This window comes from Columba livia, chromosome Z (genome assembly GCF_036013475.1).
Source record: "Columba livia isolate bColLiv1 breed racing homer chromosome Z, bColLiv1.pat.W.v2, whole genome shotgun sequence".
NCBI lineage: Eukaryota > Metazoa > Chordata > Aves > Columbiformes > Columbidae > Columba > Columba livia.
Genome location: NC_088642.1, coordinates 46554495 through 46578909, shown reverse-complemented (window position 1 = coordinate 46578909; position 24415 = coordinate 46554495). Strand labels below are relative to the sequence as shown.

Below are 24415 nucleotides of genomic sequence, written 5' to 3'. Positions count from 1 at the left end.
AACAAAACAACCCAACAAACATCAATATTGCAGTAGTTTCCCCAGTTGCAATTTCTGGCTCAGCAAAAAAAAACAAGATGACATCTGGTCTCCTCATAGAAAAAGGTTCTCAAAAGAAGCCCTCAAATACCCCTTTTACCTGCTCCAATCAAGTAATATTTAGAGTTCTGAACAGCCGTGAGTCTCATATTATGTGCTCAGAAAACTCTGCGCCATTGGTAGAGACATTAGCGAGACAGTATGTATTCTGTACAGTTAGTTTTACCACTATTTCCATCACACAGAACAATAAAACACCTAGCTAGCAAGAATTTCATGGAACATAATTGCTTTAACGTTGCCTCTCCTAAATCTTTTGTACAGTGAATAAGAAATAACATTGTCCCATACAAGTTTCTTCTCTATTTTTAGTCTGACATACAACTATACAATTGCTAGGATTTTTCCTACTGTAATCTAGATTTTTATTAAAGATATTGGACTGGATTTATACAGATATATGTTTCTCACAGGCCCTTGAGAGAAACCCACTCTGATTCTAGAAGAGACATAATGGTAACAAAGGTAACAACTGTTGCATACACACAATCAACAACCAAATGATTCACCACCACACATTATGTGTAAGTTAACTGAAATATATAATAGCACAACTAAAAAAAAAATTAACTCTGGAGGTACAAAACAAAGCTATGTTTTACTGTTGATGTATATACAAGAACAGTTTTATTTATACAGGAGAGTAGAATTCCATTTAATTCAAGTTTAGAGGCTTACAGTTCCACTGAATCTGTACTATACACTGAGATATACACTAAATGGGTTGCATAAAAGTTAGAACAAGTACAATTTCTGCTATTACAAGGTAAACACTACTTTTCAAAGTTGCAAAGTGTGTGTACCTAAGATAAAAAAAAAAAAAAAAAACACACAAGAAAAAAATCCTCACTAAGTTAAGCTATTGACTATACTTTTAAAATTACAAAATAGAGAATATTCTGTGAAACGGAAATTGAAGATGCCTATTGTGCTTTATGCTAAAAAAAAAATCAGTTCATATCAGAGCTCCACAGAAAATGTGACACTTATTTAGTAACTTCACATTGCTGTGCCTATTTTCATAGCATCATAGAACGGTTTGGGCTGGAAGGGCCCTTTGAAGATCATAATTTCAACCTGATTAATTTTTTTTCGCTGTAGCTTCACGTCTTTCTCCACTCATTTTGGAGAGCATTCTGGAAAATGACAGAGAGACTGAGCAATATTTCTCTTTTGGCCACTCATCAGCTTTTAGAAGCTGAAAGAACTTCGAAAAATAAGAAGTAAAACCAACCCCACAAACGTTCACTCTGCTGGAATTGGTACTACCAAAAAAAAATCCCAAAAACATAAATAGCTACTACTTGTTTTCTCAAAACAACTCCCTGAGGAATAAATCCCAAACAGTTCTGTTTTGAAATCCTTTACAGAAACATTTATTCAAAAAGAATTTTCAGACCAGAGTTAACTAGCGTATGACTCATATCTGCTGTCAGGCAACATGCAGTGACTGGAATTTGGAGTAATTACCAGTGCGTGCCCAAAGAAATTTAAACGATCCCATAATTGCCATTAAAAACTGCTACTGGTGATATTTTCAGTGGGGTGAACCGTGGTATTTCCAAAATTTCAACCTCTCAATTTCAGAAATTTTACATCCTTGTGAGAATAGTGCAGTCAGAAGTGTAAATCAGTCTTGCCTTTTAGGTCAGAGTCTCTGTGTTCATGTTGGAGTTAAGTTCAAGCACAGATTTGAAGAAGGGGTATCCTTTATTCATATATTTATTAGGAACGAGTTTTCAGAACACTAACTAGTACAGTATGCTGTCTGTTTGCTGGTAATTAACAACATAAATACTGAGGATTTACGAGCTTTATTAAGAAATGAGTGGTAAGATCTCAATTTATAAACTTGTACCTAGATGAAGTAGAAGCTACTTCACTGAATTTCTAACATGTATATGCGTGCACACAGACACTTCTCTATTACACAGTTTTGTTGGCACTAGATGAAACTCCAGTATGTATGTGAAGTAAGTCAAGGAAAGGAAAGCCTTCAGATTGGCAAGACTGCTTACTGCACCTTGACACAATTACTTAGTGCATAACCTAAGCTGCAAAGACCTTCTTCCACACCTGAGGAAGAAAGAGTATTATTTTATCTATGTAAGGATTCATGAGGGTTAATTTTGAGTCACTGAAACAGACTGATAACAATATTCCAATGGTTAAAGTTATATCTCCTTTATGAGGGAGTATTTTTTTGTGGCTAATTTCTTCTTGGTTAATATTTTGTCTTGGTTAAGTTCTTGTTGGAATATTTCTTCTTCATTAATAGAAAAGTAAAACTAGTTCTTCCAAGTGCCATGTATTGTAGAATGAGACTCTCAATCAAAAATTGCTTTCCCACCAATGCCAAACATTTTTAGGTAATCCATAAACATTATTCAAAAATAGTTATAATCCTCATTTCATAAATTAAAACATTCAAGTGGAGCAACTGTCAGTAAGAAATGACACAATCAATGGAATTAAAAGTTAAGTCTTGTGTCTCAACTGTTAATCCAATGTTGGTAAGAAAACGGAACACTCACCTGCTGAACGTATTGCAAAGGCACTGGTGTTGCTTGGGTAAAAGCTTCCAGATGAATTCCATGAACTGGATCCTCGATAATCAGACATCCAATGTCAAACCACCTGCAATGACGTGCAAGTTACTTTACGTTTGAGTACTGAATATCACTCAATTGAAAAACACCACATAAACAGTTGAAATATGACCATTTTATAAACTCTACTACTAATGTTGTAATAATGAGTTTCAAAGTTCTCCAGTATTTTTCAAGTAAATTTTTAATATCTCTCTCTTTATATATATATATATATATAAAATTCTAGTGCATGTGTATGCATATCAAATAAATAATGTACATAAAAACAGATAAAATACATGAAACTTACAATCAAAGAAATAAAGAAAGTTGGTGGGGTGGGCATGTGTGCAGATACATCCTTTTGGCCATATTTACTATGCTACAATTTTTGCCTAATCTCTGAAAGAATGTTTTTCATTAAGATAAATTTCCCTAACAATTAAAAAAAAAAAAAAATCAATCATTCATGTTCTATATTCAGAAGATATTTTTTTTCGTATGTCTAATCCTGTAACAATCATTTAAATTACTTATTCAGAAAAACACTTCTGCATCTTTCAGAAAAGATGGTGTCTCTTGTAGCAGACACAGTAAAGGCTACTGAAGCAGTACCTGAATGCTTCTCCTATCTGGCTTGCAAAAACATTAAATCATATCTCCCTATCAAAAAACTAACAATAGTGATACGATCCAAATAAAACCAAGGGCAATGCTTCATCACTACTTAACTGTATTCTGTTCTTATAACAGTTTTACAGTTGAGTTTCCATGGGAGAAACATAATCCAGGGAAACCACAAACAACAGCAAGGCTAAGAATCGTAAAAGATTTTAAAAGGAAAATATTACTGTAGTTCTTGTTTTATATGTGTGTTTACATATAAAATGTACTTTATTATTTAAATCACAGGAAGCAAGGATGTTGTTATAAAAAGAAATGCAAGACTCCAACTTTAAGAAACAACTGGCTGGGCCACACAAGCTTCATGTTAAGAGTTTACTGGAGCAAGACAGGCAGAAATACTTCACTTTGCCATCTTTGAAGGAGGGAACAAAGCACTGGAATGTTCTGCGATAGAGGACTACCTCACTTGCAAATATGAAAGACTGTTGAGAAAGCTTCATGGTTAAAGATATCTTGCTCCCAATTAAAAAATGAGTGAGGAATCCAAACAGCAAAATACACATAAAAGAGTTTGCAACCTGTTCTGCAAATAGTATTCAGGGCACACATTTGGAAGGGGAAGTAATGCCCTTTGGTTGTTTGACAGACAACTGAGAAGTTTAGCTGTGAGCAGTGACTGATCTGATGTTAGGTGCAAAGCTCTTAGTATTCGTGGGTCTTTACTGGGAAACTCATCCCCTTCGGACACGAACAAGTATGGTGAACAGTATCAGCAAAACAATGACTACAACCCCACATTAAAACTGTAAAACTACAATTCTCACTTCAGAATAATAATCAGTTATTAGCACCATGACCTATCATTTCTTTGTAATAAAAAAAAAAAAAAAAGGGCAAAAAGTAGTTCAAACGTTTTTTGTAACGCCATGCAAGGAAACTTTCAATGCTGCCTACAGAGTAAAAATTAAAGCATGCATTCAGTTATTCTTTTATTGTAACTAATATTGAAGATGAAGACATTCTTGGAGCCTGTAATGTACAGACAGAAGAGATAGTGTTTCTCGGAATAGCACTGCAATCCTGGGTCAACTCTTTCACATCCAGTACTTTAAACAACACTTTCAGATTTAGGAATGAGAGTTCAAATGACAAGAACAGCAATTATTTTGAAACAGACATCTCATTATCATAGTTACTCCTTTGTGGAAATACAATAAAACAGCTAAATCAGACTAGAAGGAAATAAATAGTAAATTCACTATCCATCTTCCACTGAAGATATTAAATATATATTAAAAATGGTGCAAGAGCAGAGTATGTATTAAAAAAAAATAAAAAATAAAATCAAAGCCCATTACGTGAATAAAAAGGTAAACAATAGAAAAAAATACTTGAAGTTTGCATGAAGAAAAACATGACATTGTCCTTAATGTTTTTGAACTTAATTACCAAGCTGCTACAAGAACTGTCTGTCAAAAAGTATGTTATGAAATCAAGTTGTAATGTATTTGAAAACACCATTGTTATGTCTGTGCAGCGCAAATTAAAAGTAATAAGTACATTGCCAGTGGAAGAAAAATGGATAATATATTATCTGATAAAATCATATTACTAAAAATGCCAGCACGTCTCCCAATATACTTTCCGAACTGAATACAATTTCAGAGAAAAAAAGAGTGCACACACGAGAGTGAGCAAACTACTAGCCAAATTCCAACTTTTACAGCTCCTTAATTTTGTCAGTTCAGCACAACTTCATTGTATTTCCATATTGTGAATTCTGAAAAACCTGACAAGGATTTTGTATATTAAAGTCTCAAGATGTCTGGACAAAAAAGCTGAACATCATCACCAAAATCATGTCTGCCCACGCAACACTGAAGAGAGACTATCTTTTCTGCTCAGAGTGATACTGACAGCAACTCTTTAGAGGCACCTTTGAGTCAACAAAGAATATGACTTGTTTTATTTGTTTTGTTCCCCTCCCAGGAATATATTTAAAGTTCTCACTTGTCAGGAAGCAATTCCTCAATGAAGTTTTCTACTGATACCACAGGCTGTTTTTCATGTATTACTCCTGTCCGACGCAAGCTGTCTATCCTTTCTTGGGCTCCCTAAGTGGTAACATTAGCTGTTAGAAAATATTCTCTTTGAATCACAACATAGTACAATGCTTACAGATTAATGCAAAAAGAATACACTTTTCAATTTACACAGAAAATACAAGACATTTTGAAAAACTACTCTTTATTTCCATGTTGGGAAAAGAAAAAACAAAACTCACGAAAAGCCATAATGGAATACCAAACAGTAAAACACAAACAATCAACAAAAAAACTATGATAAAGCTAACTACAGAATTTTAGTTTGTTATTTTTTTATGAAAAAGGACTGGATTAGCATGCCAAGAAATCCTAATCTGTAACACTGCTAAGCTTCACTGTTAAAGCATCAGTATATATTTCTGTTACTCACACTGACATTTTTGCATCTTAAGATTTGTTTGGTATAGATCCTTTAAGAACTTTCTATCAACTTGTAACACCAAGGGAGAGAATCTCTTTGTTGTAGAATCTATCCAACTAAGATGTATGAATCACTCGCTCCAAACCTGCTATCACTCTTGAGTTTTAATAGAAATATTACTACACTGCAGCAGTTAAACAGCTAAAGGAACATATACATTGTCCTCCTTTACCTCAATATAAAATTGTATCACCTAAAATATTGCTATTAGGATAGGCTTTACTCAATTGTGAGCACTGACAAAGCAGTTAGGAGAAAATCTTTCTGAGAGTACATTATTTTCTTACATTTAAGAAACAGAATATTAAATAGTTGGGTTCAGTTACAGGCAAAGGAGGTGGTTGCATCCACATATACACCTGAGGAATGTGTACGTTTTTAAAATCCGGTGAAAAAACTCTTGCTAAGTCTTCCTCTGGGCCACCACAGCTGTTTGCATGCTGCACAGTGAGTTCTTATTTTAAAAATGTAACACAGATCTGTTCAAGAAGATCCCTAGCAAGTGCTGATCAAACCATCTTTGGTCTACAGAAGTACTGGGGAGACAGCTCAGTCTCAAAGTCTTTTCATTTCTAACATTCCCACCATGGCTAGTAACAGATCAAGAAGAAATGTCCAATATACTTTGAAACTACACTAGTATCACAATGTATACTAGATGTGATGGCAATCAATGACAGTATAACAGAACTGGCTTAACTGTTCTTCATTTGCTGTAATGTGTTTGCAAAAAATGCAAAAAGTGCTTCAACAAGCATCTTTAAGCTCAACTAATGAACCAGGTGGGAAAAAAAAAAAAAAAAAAAGGAATGTTTATCTAGCCCACAAACTGACTTTCCCTTAACAGGAAGTCCGATTCTTGGTAAATGTTTCCACACTCTCTCTTTGCATTGAACGTACTTTACTACCGTTATATATCAACTTACTTTTAAACCTGCAGCATAGCCCACAGGTTGGGGTGCGATGTTAGACTGAGCAGACTCTCCAGTAACAATAGCCATTCCAAAGACTTCTTGAAAGGCATCTCGAATTGCTGCGACCTTTACCTCTTTATTAGAAGTAACCACTATGTCCAGTTCTCCCCCTGTTTCTGTAAAATACATATATATATGTGCATACATTTTTCCTCATTTCTGTTAGAAGCTAGTTCAAATACATACTACAGTTCAGGAGTATGCTTCAGCTGATCTTCTCTTTCTCATGCACTGTACAAAAGTTCTTTCATGAAGCAGCAGTAACTAAAGTTAGAAAGTAAAAGTTAAATGAATGGCTAAGTGATTCATGGATGAACGACAGACAACAGAACTGATGGTTGTTCAGCATCTGAAAAAAAAAGCATACAACTCATTTAAGGTGACAATTCATGGATTTAGAATAATAACTCAGACATCTATTTCTATGGATATTATGGTGTTCTGGGAAGTGGTAAGGAATGCTGGTGTGACACAAACTCTTCCTTATGAAAGTGACCAAGAACACAGATGCAGTTCATCAAATCCACTCAACAGCAGTCATATTACATAAGCTTTAAAAGAACGGCTCGCATTACTGCAGTATTTATCCTGATGTAAGAAAAATTCCTCCATTGATAATGATAAGCCTGAAGCTTAAATTTTAAAGAAAAGAACAATTTATTCTTAGGTTCATATTACTTAGCAGACCTCAGTTATAACATCTTTTTCTGAGGAATCATCAGAGATATGCCAGATGTGCAGTAGAACATAGTATTTGGTTTTTAAGCTATTTTTAAACTTATCTATCAATTGCTTTACTGAATGGAGTTGGGTATACATATCGCTGAACTTTGGGTAATTGTTTTGAACACTGGCTAACAACAGGACTAAAGAAACATTGAGAGGATCTATTTTCATTGATTCCTTCTTGATAGAAATCAAGTTAACATCAGTAAACAAGTACCTAAAATTGACTGCAGGCTTTTGCTGAAGTTAGTCTTGTTTGACTGCCCAGAGATACAAAAACTGTTCAAGAGGCTTTTGATGTGACTAAAAACTAACCCATAACATACCTATTAAATTACTGGGTTTTAACTTAAGGACAGTAACTGTGCCCCATATGTTTGTGTATTCCAAGAGCAGAATTCAGATTATGTTCTTTTGTATTAAGGATCACCATACATCAAAAGCATATCTTTGTTCATCACAGGTACAACAGAAGGGAAACAAAGATACTATATGCATTAAAAGAAACCATTTATGACAAGATCTGTCACACACTATGGTAATATGCAAATATTAAAACCTAAAATATAAGAATGAGATATACACTGGTAAATTCAGAGATAACTGTCACATTAAGTGCTCTGACACTTTAACATGAAATTTCATTGTAACTTGTGTTTTATAAACCGACATGACAGTTCCACCTACAATTTAAGATTCTCTGTTGTCTTTTGTTATAAAAGCATAGATGCTTATGCTTATAAGGTATTCATTTCCTGTGTAGACAGAAATTTTCTGTTCCAGGTGCTTGCCTCAGATGACATCTTCACAATGTGTCACTGAAAACAGTTCAGCCCTTTTCAAGAAAGAGATTACAGAAATATTATTTGCTCCCTCTCATGAAAAAAAATTTCAACCACCTCACCCAGAAGCTTTGGTAGTTTCATGCTTTGGCCTGAAATTTATTTGGAATTGCAGCAGTGGAGGGAAAGCAGTGTGAAGTTGGGTCAGTTGTTGTTGAGGACATGGCTTTTGTTGATGCCAGAAAACATTTCTAGAAGGAAGTAAATACTAAGTTTACAAATCTCTGCCCTATTTCTACGACCTGCAACTACAAAAAAAAAATCACAATATATTAATGGCCAAGATGTATAAAGATACTTTCCCGTCCAACATGACTTTAGAGAACTTTGAGATAACCACTGAATTTGCTTACGCTAACTGAATCTTACAAAGCATTTTATTAGAATCTTACAAAGCATTTTATTAGACTTACTTCCTCGTCTAGGTAATGTTGTTCCATGCAATGAATACTGTGTCACACTATCCAAACTGTCACTGGATACTGACAGATCCTATCTTAAAAAGGGATGGTCATGACTGCAATAGAAACCGCAAATACAGTTTGCCAAATTGTGCATAATCAACATTTACTGTAGCTTTGCACTGCATCCCACTACTCCTCTCAAATACTTTCTCAGTTGCTGGTTGGCCTTCTTGCTGGTTTCATATCCCGCTATCTCCTCACTAGTCAGCTGCTCGGATATCTTCCTTTAAAAGTAAGACAAATAACTATTATTCAATGATTAAGTCATCTTCCCATTTTATTCCACATATTGTTCACTAGATTAGTACAACAGTGCAGCAATGTGATCAGCTGAATCACTGAACAGGTCCAGGTGAAAAACAGCTCAGAAAAACAAAATGCGAAAACATTTAGTAGTTACTTCTTAGCCTTATCAGTTTCCCCAACAACTTCACCTACATGCAAAGGGCAGTACTGGCACAACTAAGAAGAGGACTGCTTAGCAAGCTGCTGGAAGAAAAAAACAAACAAATAACAAAACCAAACCACAATCCTGGACAAATTATGCCTTTTTTCCTCTATTTTAATAAAGTAGAAATCTCAAGGCAGTTACACGTGACATGCAACGTACTGTAGTAAAACAAAAAACAGTGAATACCACGATGTTTCTCCTTCCAATTCATTTTCAAACTGTAACTGAAATGCTATGCTTTTTCTTCCAGGATCACTGCTCAGCAACACTTCAGACTTCATTAGACCATTATAGAATTTTAATGTTCCTACTAACTGATTCAGGAACTACTTAAAGTTTGATGAATTTCCTAAAAATAGTATACTACTGGGCTAGAAAAGTGGAACAGTTGTAAGTCAGAAAAAAGCCTCAAAAGCTATGGAAGTACCTCTGTTCTATGCATACTTTTTGGCTTGTTTTAACTTTCATGTCATAGCTTACACAGCAGTATTTCACTATGTGATCCAACAGAACACATACAGTGTATTTTAAACTCAACTCCATGAGGCTTAAATAGAGACAAAGTGGGAGAAAACAGCATGCATCTTAGGGATTATAGACATGGTCTCCTCATTTTTTTTTCTTTTTAACTTCCTCATCTTTCACAATCTGAATTAAAGGATGCTGTCTATGCCAGCATCTGAACTTCAGTGGAATACAAAGTCAAACGAACCTCAAGACACACACAAGAAGTCAGCCTCCAGAGTAAGAGTTTCACCAGGTGATATACTTGAGAAATCAGTATAATATTGTGACTCTGAATTAACACACTAGATATAGAAACTTCAAGTGTGAAAGCAATGTGCTATTATATTAACCTCTCTAACACTGACATGTGTTACTTAATGGTTTGTCACCAATACTTACTGATATACGGAACCATGCCAGGATCCAGCGTTGTGATCATGGTCTCCACTGAATGTTTGGTTTTATCAAGAACAGACTTCACCATGGGATTCTCAGCTACACCCTAAATTTAAGCAAACAGATTTCCATATTATCATACTTTTTTTTTTCCCAAGACACTCAAAATATTACAGCTAAAAAACATACAAACAAAGAAGTACTTTCAAATATTAAGCTGCTTTTTGTTTTTCTTACCACATTTACACTTTGTAACACCTACTGTATCTCACTCCTTAGCACCAACGGTACAGGATATGACAATCAGTGCATGACATTTCAGTTACAACATAAAGTTCAAATGCTGTCTTTAACATACTCTTCTGCATTAATGCAGAAACAGGCCCATCAGTGATGGTGGAAACACACTTGATGCACTCCTATTCTGGGACTGGAAGACTTAAGCATTTAGTAGAGTTGTAGATTCCTAATGCTAACTATAGGTATTAATATCATCAGGCTAAGTAGCTACATTTAGACTGTGTTAACTCAAGCTGAAGAGTCCTTGTTTTCTAACCTTCTTAAAGACAACAGGATCTATTTTTGAATGGCCCATTACTAATAAATTTTTCTAGAGCAATTGAGCTGAAAGTCCTCAATTTATAAATAGATTCTAAACAATGCCGGAAAAATGTTCTACATTCTCCAGCCAAATCGTACGTGGAGGTGCTGACAGACATAAAAGTTCATTAAATATAAACACAAACACTGTCTTGTGTCTTGCAAATAGTCTTAGCGAATGTATCTCATCAAAAGATCACAGGGTGAAAGAAGAAAGACACCAGTGCTGAGTTATTGAGATAAAGCACTGGAAACTGTGGAAACCTTTTATAAGATTTCCTTAGTAAACAGACTGCTTTCAGTCTAATATTAAAACTGGATATACTTGTATCTGTTTCACTAAATGACATGCATTACACAGGACAACACTGCGCACACATTTTTCTCCAGAAAATGCTTGCTTAATACACCTTCACAGTATTTCACAGTACTGCAGAATCAGAGTAGTTTTAACTATTGCAGAATAATTTTACTCAGCAGAGCTTCTTTCCTATAAATCATAGAATCATATAAAGGTTTGGGTTGGAAGGGAAATTAAAGATCACGTACTTCTAACCCCACTACCATGGGCAGGGACACCTTCCACCGAAACAGGTTGCTCAAAGCCTCATCCAAACTTTGAATGCTTTCTATATATTTACAGCAAGCTTAACAAAGGAAAAAAAAAAAAACAAAACAAACCATACTTCTACAAATACTGAGATATTGTGCAGCTACTAATAATTATTATCTTATCCTATGCTCTAAAGCCAGAGCTCACTGTAACCACTCGTTTCTCATAAATATAACGCAAGACTTTTCTGAATAGTATCATTCACTGAGTAACACAAATATTTGTGACTACTCATGTACCAACAGGTTGCCACCAAGAACAGGGAAGTTTATATTCCTGCTTCAGCTCTCTCACAATTTGAAGTTTGTTGGTTTAACAAAAACTGAGTGAATGCTATGAGATCCTCAGAAATATTTTAAGTAGGAATTTTGAGTAATGCAGAACCAAGCAGTACTTCTCCAATCAGCAATCTGGCTGCCTAACTAACATGAAGTCATTGCACATCTGCAAATAATCAGGTTCCCCGGCAGCAAGAAGCTGCTACTTTTACCTGTGGAAGATGCCTTTATGTTCATCAGCCTACCACAAGAAGGAGAAACAACCCAGTTTTATACCAATGCAAAACATGAAATTATCACAACACTCTGAACTGCAACACAGCTAAGTTTGGAATTTCTGTCAAGTCAGATCTAAGTCAACATAAATCCTGTCACAGTTTAACCGCATCTAGCTATTCAAAACCAGGATAGCTGCTCACTCACTCCCCACCCCTCACCCCCAAATAGGGAAGAGAATCAAAAGGGAAGGGACAAACTTGTGGATCGAGATATGAATAGTTTTATAAAACAACAAAATAATACTAACATACTACTACTAACAATAATCATATACAGAAAATGGAAATAAAATATAAAATGATGCTCAAAGTAATTCCTCATCAACTCTGTCCATGCTGAGCAGCCAGTCCAGGGAAGAGGGCACCCTGGTCCCAGAGAGCCAATCCCAGAGGGAGAGAAAAAGCCAAATCAGCAGAAAGTCTCAGAGACCACTGCAAAACAGCAGAATGGCAAAAGGCCAAACTAAAGGAGCTCCAAAGGGAAGTCTGCAGAAACAAAGCAGAACTGCAATAGGTTTAGAGGTGGGTTTTCCAGCTGGGTCCTTAAACCTGAAGCATGATGCTAACGGTATGGAATATTCTCATCCATCAGCCTGGATGTCAGTCAAGTTCTGCCCCATCCATGCCACCCTTCCTTGCTGTCTCACACCTGCAGACAGAGAGCTCAGAAAGACCATGGGTCCCAGACAACAACTAAGATAACAGTAAGTTCTTACATTCTCTTTGTTCCAACACACGGTCACTAGAAAGTTACTTGAAAACATTCATTCTATCCCGAGGTGCTCTCTTATTGTTCTCAAACTGAATTCAAACAATGACCATGTTAGTTGCAAAAAAGAAAAGTTTCTAAACGCATGAAGAAAATTAACTCAATTTCAGTCAAACCAGCACAATACAAATTGCTTAAATGGAGAAACTTCCATGTTGGAAGAACGCAAACACAATTTTTCTTTTCATTTAGGTCCTGGCTGTCTTCATTGCTCAGTCAAATACAAAAGCTGCCAGGTGCAACAACTGCAATAGTACCATACTTTGCCTCTGATGTATCACATAGAAACCCATCTTGGAACTGCTATGAGTCTACTCAGCCATCTTTGACAGATCAAAGGAACCGAAACAGCCTCATTTGATTCTGGAACATTAATCTGCCTACTTTGGATTGTCATACTCTTGGGTATTACTTAGCTTGAAGGAAATCTGGAAGAATGGTGTATGATTTATTATGAACACCAGAGGAAAACAGATAGTTCAAACTACTTCAAGGACAGAAATAAAGATAACTGCTACAACTACTTTGTAAGCTCTCAACATGGAATCTAGGATGCACTTCTGTAATAATCACAAGCCAGTCTCTCAGATTCTGGGTGATCTTCAGAAAAAACAAGAGTCTGATGTGTGCTTACACATACAAAGAACTTGATGGCTTCAGTGTAACTAATGATTCCTCATTCTTCCACATAGAAAATTCTCAAGAGGCCACTGAACACACAAAGCACAAAGAATTGTGTAATATTTCAAGCAAAATCTAGATTATTGAAGTAAATAATGCAGACCCTATCCATAAATAGAAACAGGATGCCTTTTGGATCTTACTGGTATAAAGGCAACAGTCATGTGGATGAGACTGGTTTTTCAACTAATTTGCAATTGTAAGCTCTGGTACCTTCAAAGGAGCTACAGAATCACGTTACAAGAAAATGTTCTCTTCTGGAACATGACCATCTATTGCAAATATTAGGACAAATATGATGACTGAGACCAGGACGTTATTATTTAAAGGAAGAAAGATGTGTTTTTATGATCACCAGGAGACACCTCCCCCTGAAACGTGCAGCATGGCAACCCTGCTCTCACCATACTCATGGAGGATTAAACTTGCTCTTTAAGATTGTAAAGATGTTTATTCCTTCAGTAAGGAATAGCTCAATGTGCCATGCCACACACAACTTTTTCTCCCAGCTTTTCACGCTACAAAGGGCTTGAAAGTCCATTGAAAACTCTGCAGTGCCATTGGGACATCAATCTTCTCAATTCTTCTTGCACGTTCAGTACAGTACAGAAAATTGTGTTGCTCTTGAAGATGGTTCAGCATTCACGTACAGTCCTTAGATGTTTTTGCCACAATCTTCATGATGCTACTTACACACATAACTTGTTACAGCTCCAAAAAGGTTACAAGCTAACTAAATTCTACTAGTTGATGTTGCTACTCATTTCCTCAGTATGATTAGACCGCACCACAAAGAACATCTGTTCTGCACTATATACCACATGCCTTCAGCAGAATAGAAAAATCCTACAAAGTATCTCAGACACTTCTCAGGTAAACTTTTCCTTGGTGGAAGATGTATTTGTCTCCCCTGGAAGAGACCTGTTTGTTTAGAACAGGCAGGACTTGCATCCCGCAGAAATCAAACTCAGTTCATTAGGAAATGACATAGAAACAGGATATGCAAAGAATTCTGGTGAGGTAAAACAGTTGCTGGGAAGTAAAAATTAGCTTTCAGATCTTAAAGAGGTTCTAAATTTTCACCTGATTTAAGAACATGTGACAAAACCTGTTAGGTATGCATACTGTCCTGTCGCAAGCACTGAAATTAACCTAGAACACTTGCATTTTTGTAGTCCTGCCTCTTCTATACAAAGAAAGAGCAAAAGCATAGTTTCAGTAACTACCACTATGAAAAACAGCCACCCTGCACATGAGGTCAGAGAAAAAACAGAATTTATAACAACAAGCATTTAAAAAACATGTCAGTAAAGTTAGTAAAAAATGGTAATTCTTCATGCAGGTAACAGACAAAACCCTATACCTTTATAAACCCCCACAGTCCTCCAGCAGGTACTGCGCCTTGGGCAGTGGACACTCTGGGGTCTTCATGCTCCTCAGGAAAAGTGATTGCAGAACCAGTTCCAGGAGCCAAAGGTGATGAGAGAGTTGCTTGTTGAGTAATAGGATCTGCCAGAACACCTAATATGAGGAGAAAAACAAAACACAAGCGTTCATTTAGTTTACTGCATTTCATTTGTTATACTGTAGCAACAGGCAATTGTTTAACAGGAAAATGAGCAGGAAGAATAGAAGAATACTGGGTTGATTCACTTCATTTGTTGAAGGCTCCAGAACAACTCTGCTTGTTAAAGGTTAGCCAACATAATTACTGTAAAAGAATTCGACAACATCTGCTAATAGAACCGAGGCTGCCAGTACAACATGTATAAAATCAAATAATACTTTTTTCTTAGCAGGTTAGTTTAAAAGTGGTGCTTTTTATTGTATTTTAATTTTCACAATAAGTCCTCAGTATAGGAAAAAGAGGAATGGGTGTTGCCCAGGAACGTTCTTATACATCATAGAAGTGAGAGAAATAGGAAATTTTCTAACCCTGAGTGCTGGAAATTACTAGCAAAAGAACAAAGACCAAGTAAACTAATAGCTTTACACATTTTAAACAAAACCAAAATGAACTGGAGCAGTAGAAAAATTAGCCATGAGCCTTTGTCCCATTACTCAGGCCTATTTTATCAGACTTTCCAACACTAGCCTTAATCAAGAGTTATTTTGATTTCACACTGCACAATTGATAAGTCTTTTTAGACATTTTCCTAATACGGGCTACTTAAAAGAGGTATCACCAATAATAGTAAAAGCCTGGCCCAGTTGCAGTTAAACAGCCAATTTTCCATTCCACTAGCAGGAAATGACATCACTTCAGCAACTACAGCAATTGTTTGCATAGAAGGTATTTATTTTTAGCTGTCCTAATGCAATTTAGTAGCTGGAAACAAGAAAACAGAATTTGTCATATGACAGATTGTTATAGATAGCTTTTCAGAACAAAACCCTGAAGTGTGAGATTACAGCCTGAGATATATCATTCAGTGGCAACAAAATGGCTGAATTTGACTCTCTGATCTGCACAAAAGAGATGTATATATGTTCAGGTGGCTTACCTGCGCAAGTTAACAAAAAACAGAGCTCTTAAAGTTTTTTTTCTGTAAGACTGAATGCTAGCAGAACTCTGCTAAAGAGGACTCTCTGTCCTAGACCATGACTGTATATTAAAGGCTACTCTCCCTTCTTCAGAGTGCAGCTACATTAATTAAGTGTATCCAGAAAAATAAAGAAGCTGAACTTGCAGGACTCTAGCAGACTGGTAGAAAAAGCCACTCAGGACATCCCTCACCCTTTCTCACAAACGTGAAAGCATATAACCAAAAACTTACCTGTGACTGGAGGTGCAGAAAATGATGGCATCAGTGGGCTCTGTGGTGCTCGACCAGCATGACCTCTGGTAATGTCATAGGTTGAAGACATGGAAAATCCTGAAATGGGGGGACCAGTGGGAGGTGCAGGAAGACCAGAGCCAGTAGTAGAGCTTAATGGAGAAGGTACAGAGAACTGGGACATGGAGGTACTAAAAGCTGAAGGAGCAACAGGAGGTGGGGTAGGAGTTAGAGGTGGTGCAATAGTAGAAACCGTTGCGGAAGGCACAACTGGAAGAGGAGCTGAAGTCATCACAGGAGAAGGAAGTGAAGACACTCCAGTGGGCAAGGGTGGTGAGTATGTGGGAGAAGATGACATGCTTGGTGTAGTAAGGGGCCTGGACAAAGCTAGGAAAAAAGAGAAAAAATTGAATTTTAGAAATGCTGAGCCTTAATCACAGATATTCAGTCATATAGTTGTTCAAATATTTTACAAATAAGTTTTGACCCAGCCTGCTTTTTTTTCTTCAAAGTTAATTTTAGTTCACCTTGAGTCTGCATACTACAGCAATTGAACTCAATTTTTGGCGAAAGTATCTTGTAAGCTGCATTTCTTTTATAACACTATCTGACATAAGCTTAAAAAGATTAGTAAGAATTTGACTACTGAATTTATAGCAGCTGAAGTCTGCCTCAGAAATTTCTAGCTAATACTGTTCTTTCTGACTGACTGCTTAATCAAAACGAATAATGATGACGGAAGAAGTGCCCATCTTTCAGAATAAAATGCACACTAATCACACTCATCATATCTAGAAGGGTGGGAGTTACTTCAGAGGTATGGTTCTGTGAGATGGGTTGAGCACCAGACAGCCCTCTCCTCCCTGACACCCAGTATCCCTAACCCATCTGCTTTATCTGTTTCAGTCCGGCCCTCAGCTGATGCTTAGATAAGCCCATTTTGCTCTCTCACTTTGAAACTCTCCAAGTTTAGCCAGAAAATCAATTCAGAAAAAGAGAAATTACTATTATTGATAGCAGTTGCGATAATGTAGTGGTGTCCAAAGTTTATCATGCATGTCTATCAGTAAAAATTTTTGAGTGTGCACCCCAATGTATGTAAATTTACTTATAAACCATTTACATGTACCGCTGTACTAGGATACTGTGTATATCATAAAACATATACAATAGGAACTTTAAAAGGATGCGATAAAGATGAATGAAAAGAAAATAATTTATTAACAGCACAAAAGCTTTTCTGCCTCCACTGAAAATTGTTTTATTAGTATACTATTAATAGAATTAAATACTATATAATACAATTATTAAAGTAATGGTTAACATACTATATAATACAATTATTAATAATAAATTTTTAGTGTGAGCAACGTGATTGAAGATGTCACACCGTTAAGAAAAAATTTTGGTTTAATACCTTATGCTACGGCAATTTGAATGTCCAGTTCTACTCTGTGTCCAGATTATTTCAATATTTGGCTTTAACAGCTGTCATAGCTGGAAAAGATACCTCACAAAGATACATAGGTCCAAATGGAAGAAGTGCACTGTTGGCTGAACTTACTAAAACGTGCTATGTGTTTTCCACTCCTACCCACCAATTATGCAAAGGTTTTTCTTGAAACTGAAGTAGTAAATTTCAGCCTTCCCTGATGTCACCCAACTGTTCTTGTGAACAAATCAGAAGGTGGTGTACTTTGGCATTTTATCAAATGGGTTCAAAACCCACTGAAACTCTTTGTTTGGAAGATTTTTACACAGGTCACGAAATCCTCTTTGCAAGTGTATGTGTACAGACCTGATAGTTTTTATAAGCTACACTTGCTTTTTTTTGGCAACTGGATTGCACAACAATGGAAACATATCCAAATATCCATTTTCAAATCCTTCTCTAAAAAGCATGACTTTCTTACAAAAAGCAGTTACTGTATTGCTCCTTGTTAAAATGTCACCTTTACGTTGAAGGGACAAATTAAGAGCACATATTTTTAAAAAACATTTAGTAGTTAGCACATTGCTGACAGTCACTTGTCATCACAGCAAATCTCAGAAAATCTGGGAGACTCGTCTTTTTGTAAAAGAACAAAGTTCACGTCATCATTAAGTTCTACAACTCTTTTAAACACCTTGCCACATGACAACCAACAAACCTCTGTGCGATACAAAAAAAAATATTCCTGGTCACTCCTTATCTCATTACAAAATATTGTTAAAAAAAAAATCTATTGTTTAAAGATCATTTTCATAAAATTAACCACATCGATGGCATCCTGTAGCACTTTGTGCACTTCTGGCCCCGGTTTCTTTGCTGCAATAGCTTGCCTATGAATGAGGCAATGAATCAATTTTATGTGTGGCAATATCTGTGTAATCTTATTCCAAAATCCATTTTTATCCTAGTCAAAGCAACTGCTCCGACAGTGGTTATGCTTACACAGTTTTAATAAAAACATTGCTTTCATTAAAGAAGACATTTATTGTTGAGGATGTATCTTTTCTGGCACATCTCTCCTGTAGTGTTTGACAATAAAGCAGTTCTTTGTGTATTTTATTATTGAAACGGAATTTAGCAAAAACCTAGGCTGAGACATGCTAGGAACAACTGTACTTTCAGGCAACTGTATAGCAAACTTCCTGCGGTGTGTAATTTGTTCTAACACTTGTTTCTTCAGGAATGTTATCTATGCATCTTCCAACAATATTTGCAGACTAATGCATTTTAGTTTGTCACCCTATTGTTTACCAGGTATTATTTCAGGCATTTTTACCATGTCAGGAAGAACATGTGTTTCCCCAGCATACATAGCTTTTTGTCTTCACTATTACGTAAGAAATTTCAAAAGAGGTTTCTAAACATTTATCATTACGTTTACTGAAATTTTTTAAGTATTGGACTGAGTACTTTATGACTTGAAATATTAAAAAAACAAATTGGAGAGGTTTGTTTTCATGTTCTGCTTAGTTTTTAGATGTCTTGCTAATCACAGTGGCTTCATACTGTCCTTAGCTAATATCACAAGGCTTGATATACATTTAAGGCAAGGTTCATTGTTAACAACAGGGGATGCAAATTTATATTTCAAATAGTCCTCTTGAAAATTTTGAAATTTTTTTTTGCAATTTTTTGGTCAGATCTGATTAGATTGTTAGCCATATTATGAAGTAAAAACAGTGGCAAAAGAGCTCGTCCTAGGAGTCAGAGAAGTGTCAGCTCTTCCATTTTCTTGTTTGCTTGTGCTCACATTATTAGCAGTATTTTCGGTCCGTGGTTTTGCAGGAATCTTTTTTAAGTCACTTGCCAGTTTTGTGAGGGTTAGTACAGTTAGAACTAGATAACAATACATAACATCCACTTAAGCAGGCACACAAACTGCAAGGTGTTGCAATATGATGAAAGTGAGCAAACAAGTGAGGGTGCCACCATCAACCACTTTCCATCATTAAATACCAGCTCTCCCCTCAGGACACGTGAAAGTTCAACATATGGACCGAGTGAGGAGAGCAGCGTCAAGCAGTGTATTAGATATTAGTGAAGTTAAATTTGTTTCTTATTTTTTAGAGTAAAATAAACACTAATGGAAGTTCTAATATTTTCTTTCCACACCTGAATGGATTGCCTTGCATACTGCCTGGCATAAAAGCACCCTACTTTGGCATCTATTGCACTACAGTGTCTCAAGATGTGTCAGAAAATTCAATATGTCACATAGTAGATGTATCAGAAAACTAAATATTTGGTATTCAGAATACAATGTTCCAATTCCTGAAAAAGCAGATTAAGTGCTTTGATTACCACCCCCAATATTAAAAATCAAGTGATTATCCAGGTTTACCCCTATACCCTACAAGACTATAAATTCAAGTGGTTTTTAAACTCCATTCTATACCACTCATCTAACTGCACACTGTAGTGGAAGGTATTATTTCCCTGGTCCCACACCCTTAAAAACCACAAATTTCAAGAATAGCATTTAAAATATTGTGCGTGTTAGATGCACATCAGATAAGCAGCATGCTTCCATGATTAAGCAACAAATCAAATTCTTCAATCAGTCTGGAGAAGAACACTGTAATTATGCTGATTGCAATGTTTTTGGATGAACTGCTGTGCTTCAAAACACAAGAATAAATATGATGAAGTTGGTGAGGAAGTTTCTGTACCTAATGAGATAGGTGTAGCAGTGGCAGACACAGCCCCTGTTGTAGTTGGTGGGGGTGTGCCAGGTGGAGTTGTCTCTATTCCACTCTCTTCCATCATTTTCCTTCAGCTACGAAAAGCTGTGTGGAAAAAAAATAAAAGGCATACCTTGAGAAACAAGGGAAAATGTTTTAAATTAGAATGTAAAGGTCCCAACACAGTGATTTACGTTTCTGAACAGAGCAGGTAAATCAAATGCTCTTGAAAAAAAAGAAAAAAACTAACTGATCTCAAGTACATAATTATCAAGTATATCTCATTTCTACTGTATGTTCCCTTTATTTTTAGCACCGTGATAATATCTCACACTCCAAGCCTCTTCCTAAAAACTATATTAGGGATGCCCAGTTACTGCTCCAAATACACACTGGTGGTAGTTAGATGAGTAATAATAGAGAAGTAACTACATATCGCAAACCTCATATCCTATTGCAAGAAAAACTTCATTACAAGGTAGTGTTTTGTTGCATTATTGACTGCAATAGCTCAAACAAGGACCTCTTATTTTCAGAGCTGATGCATGAGGGGATGCAAAATGTGGCCAGAAGTAAGACCAAGGACCAAAGTCTTCCCCTTCTGACAGTGAAAAACCATGACTACCCAGGATGCCCTTTTGGGCTTAAGCACTTCAGCAGATGCTCCTGAGCATCACAACTGAATACAAGCACCTTGCTGAACAGTGGCATCGGTGGCAATGGCCCAGGAGCCTGGTGTGACCTAAGCTCTAACCAGGACCTTGCAGAAGCGTTTCAAGGTCAGTTAAATAATCCTCTAGAAAAGCCAAATGAAAATAGCTGAAATTTACTTACAACTTTAATAAAATTACACTGAAATTCATTTACTCTGAACAAATTTTCCAAAACTGAGAGTTGCTGTAAAATCTGAATAGCATACTCTTCTGGTGACACTATCAGAAGTGAAAGTAATTGAAAACTTTGGCTTTTACTTTGAAGACCAGATTATGTTGGATGTATCTTTTAACACCTTTGAGTAAACCTTTAAAATATACTACTACTGAAAAAGTAAAGCTATATGCCTATTTAAAAATCTTAAATTAACATAAAAGGGCTTAGAAGAAGGAAAAATATTGAGACTTTCAGGAACACCTGGAGATTTTTCTTCTTCAGTACACAAACACAAAGCCCTAGTTTCTTCTAAGTCTGGTAAACTAGATCACAATGATTTGTACCACTCCCCAAGGTAACTACTCTTAAGGAAATTTTAATGAAATAAAAATCCTACATAAAGTAATTCTATGTATGAAAAATAGACACACTCAAACATTTTCCACCATTACATCAGTGGCTATTAAAGACTGCCAGCTTATTCCCTTCAACAATTTACAGAGAAAAAGCCTTAGATAGTGTGTTGAGTAGAAATATTCATGTGTATATACAAAAACTCCACTTACTAGAATACAGGGGCTTTCCTCTCTTTCATAAAAACAAAACAAAAACTCACTGCCTCATTGTTTTTAATGTATATACAACTCTTTAAGTTAAATATGGAGGAAAAATTACTGTTATTAGCAAACTGAAAAATCCAAGGAGTAGGATGACAATGTTAGTCTTGACAGGCTTACAAAGAGTCACAGAAACAAATGAAATCATCAAAATCACGTAGAAGAAATTCGAGTCCTTCTGACAAACCTGTATCCACTGCATAAGTAATTCAAGACTAAATATTTGATCCTAGCCTCAGAAATCAAGTAAATATGTGCAGTACTCTTAATGAAAACTCTTAGGACAGAGGGATTTTACCTTCTGATTACCTATTCATTTCATTTAAAAACTTCTCTTCAGGTGGGATGAAAGGGTCAGTACTTGACTGCTGGGGAACAGACTGTCCTTGCAGAATGACTGCATCTCATCATCCCTTAGAAAGAAACTGCAGTATCTTCCATTAAACTTCAGTAAGTGGAAGAATTTGTAATAATAAGATTTATTTATTCTTTTTAATCAACCTACAGGAGTTTACATTTCCCCTCAAAGAAGTATTTCTAAAGTCATTCTTCTTCCCATTATACACTGCAAAGCAAGAAAGAATTTTCCATTGTGCAACTAAAGTCATCACTGATCAGAAACATTTTGTTTCATCAAGGCTCATTTAACCTGCTGCTTGATTTTACCTAATGCATTAATTAAAAACTGCTGAGAGGTGCTTACTACTTAAATTTAATACTACAGCCATGTAGAATGACTGAAAAATTTCCACAAAAACTCCATACAAGCTCTTTTAAAGCTTTGCAGAGCTATCACAATTTGGGGCGGGGGAGGGGGAGAAGGGGGAACAACCTCACAAAAAGTAATCTGACATCTGGAAACTTAAGAATTAGTAGAAATGTAACTAACTCTACCATTACTTTTCTCTATCACCTTTACAATGCGAAAAGAGAAGCAAGCATAAAGAGAAATAACCATCCCAAATGTGCAAAAATTATGTGTCAATTGCTGAAATATGGAACTGACTTAAAATTTTTAACTGCCTTAAAATCTGAACTTTAAAAAAAGCAAAAACCAGTACTTTCACATTTTCTCCTAGCACTTGTAAGCCTCCCTGGGAAAGCCAACCATCTGCAAATTCAGCCTGGCCAGGAAATGGAAGCTTGAGAAGGGAATCCTGCCAGTTGTAGGGCTTATTTCCATTCCCTTGGACTTCGCAGGTCTGGGTGTGTACCCCTACATGATACGTCCCAGTAAGCTGGATACCCTCTGAGTGATGCTCAGTCAGAAACACAGCGCTATTTTCACTCTGTTTTGGCTGAAATTTTATCCTTTGAACCTCTTTCATATATTGTCCACTATAATCAATTGGGGATTTGCCACTAGCTAGCCATAAGACTTCTCCCAACCTTTTGCTGGAAGAAAAGACGAATTCCTATACTCTCACACATAATCACAATATCCTGAAGCGTTTTTCTCCCACTCTCAACTTTTTCCTTCACTATTTCCTCTTTCCATCTACCCACATCCATGCCAATTAGAGAAGCCTAACTGCTCCTATATTATTTTCCTTTCAGCTTACCCGTCCCCTCACACAACTACCAATCTTACTGAGAAGTCTTGACCTGGCAGAGACTAACATGAAGCTTGCCTAAGTAACAGCCTTCTATACACCAGTTTCTCAACCTAAGCCAGTTGTAGTTTGCACATGCTGCATAAAAAACAAAAATAATAGAAAAAATAATAATAAAGTTAAGAAGAAAGATAAGATGTGGGAAGAGGAAACACACAAAAGAAAAACAAAAAGTACAATAGGTGTAATTGGAAGCTAATTGTAATTGGAAGCTCATTGTGTTGAAAGAATCCAGCACTATATAGAATTAAAATTGATCCTACAGGATATATGGTTTAACACTTGAGTCTAACTGACCTATCTGAAACCAGTTACATGTGAGAAACTGAGAAGCATGGAGTGGAAAAGAACGTAAGGGGAAAAAAACCCCAAGAAATTCACAGACTTTAATGGTATTCAGTCTTCAGCAAAGTTTCCAGGAGGGTTTCCAGCTTCCCATAGGGGAGTTGCAGGGAAAAAGTTCCCCAATAAGATCAGATCAGCCTACAAATACTTACTGACTGCTGGGTGTGGAACTGTACTGTCTTTTCAGGGATTTAAAAAAACACAGTAATAATTCTTCATAGATCAAGCCACAAACACATAATTTACAGCAAGGACCAACCAAAAATTCAGCGTAACTTTTTAAGGAAGTTACTTTTGTGCCTTCTTGCAAACTAAAACACTTCGTATTACTAAACTGAAGCCACGAAGGAGAAACTCTGAGACAGACACATTTTAGTGTGTGCAATTAGGTGAAAATAACAGCAGTACTGCCATCTAGTGATTTGTGATCATAAACTGGTTTCACAAATTTGATAATATTGCCACATTTAGCTAGAAGAAAATCTTGGTTTATGCTTATATGAAAGTAAAAAATAAGGTATATGAAAAAGAGAAAAAACACACTCCAAATGATCAGTCACGCTTACAATAACCCATTTAAGAAGCAGAAGCATGAATT

General features: G+C 36.1%; 1 protein-coding gene across 10 annotated transcripts in view; it reads right to left on the bottom strand.

Moving 5' to 3' along the window:
• The window catches only part of PRRC1 (proline rich coiled-coil 1), a 31004-nt gene that overhangs the window by 2665 nt on the left and 3924 nt on the right, over positions 1-24415 (bottom strand). For all 10 annotated transcript variants that reach the window (XM_065045698.1, XM_065045700.1, XM_065045702.1 and 7 more), the window contains 7 exons: positions 20361-20477; positions 16200-16586; positions 14786-14943; positions 10207-10309; positions 6770-6933; positions 5328-5431; positions 2634-2736 (listed from right to left, as the gene is read on the bottom strand). In XM_065045698.1, the coding sequence (XP_064901770.1) occupies positions 2634-2736; positions 5328-5431; positions 6770-6933; positions 10207-10309; positions 14786-14943; positions 16200-16586; positions 20361-20457 (1116 nt within the window). In that variant the 5' untranslated portion in view covers positions 20458-20477. The remainder of the gene's footprint in view (positions 1-2633; positions 2737-5327; positions 5432-6769; positions 6934-10206; positions 10310-14785; positions 14944-16199; positions 16587-20360; positions 20478-24415) is intronic.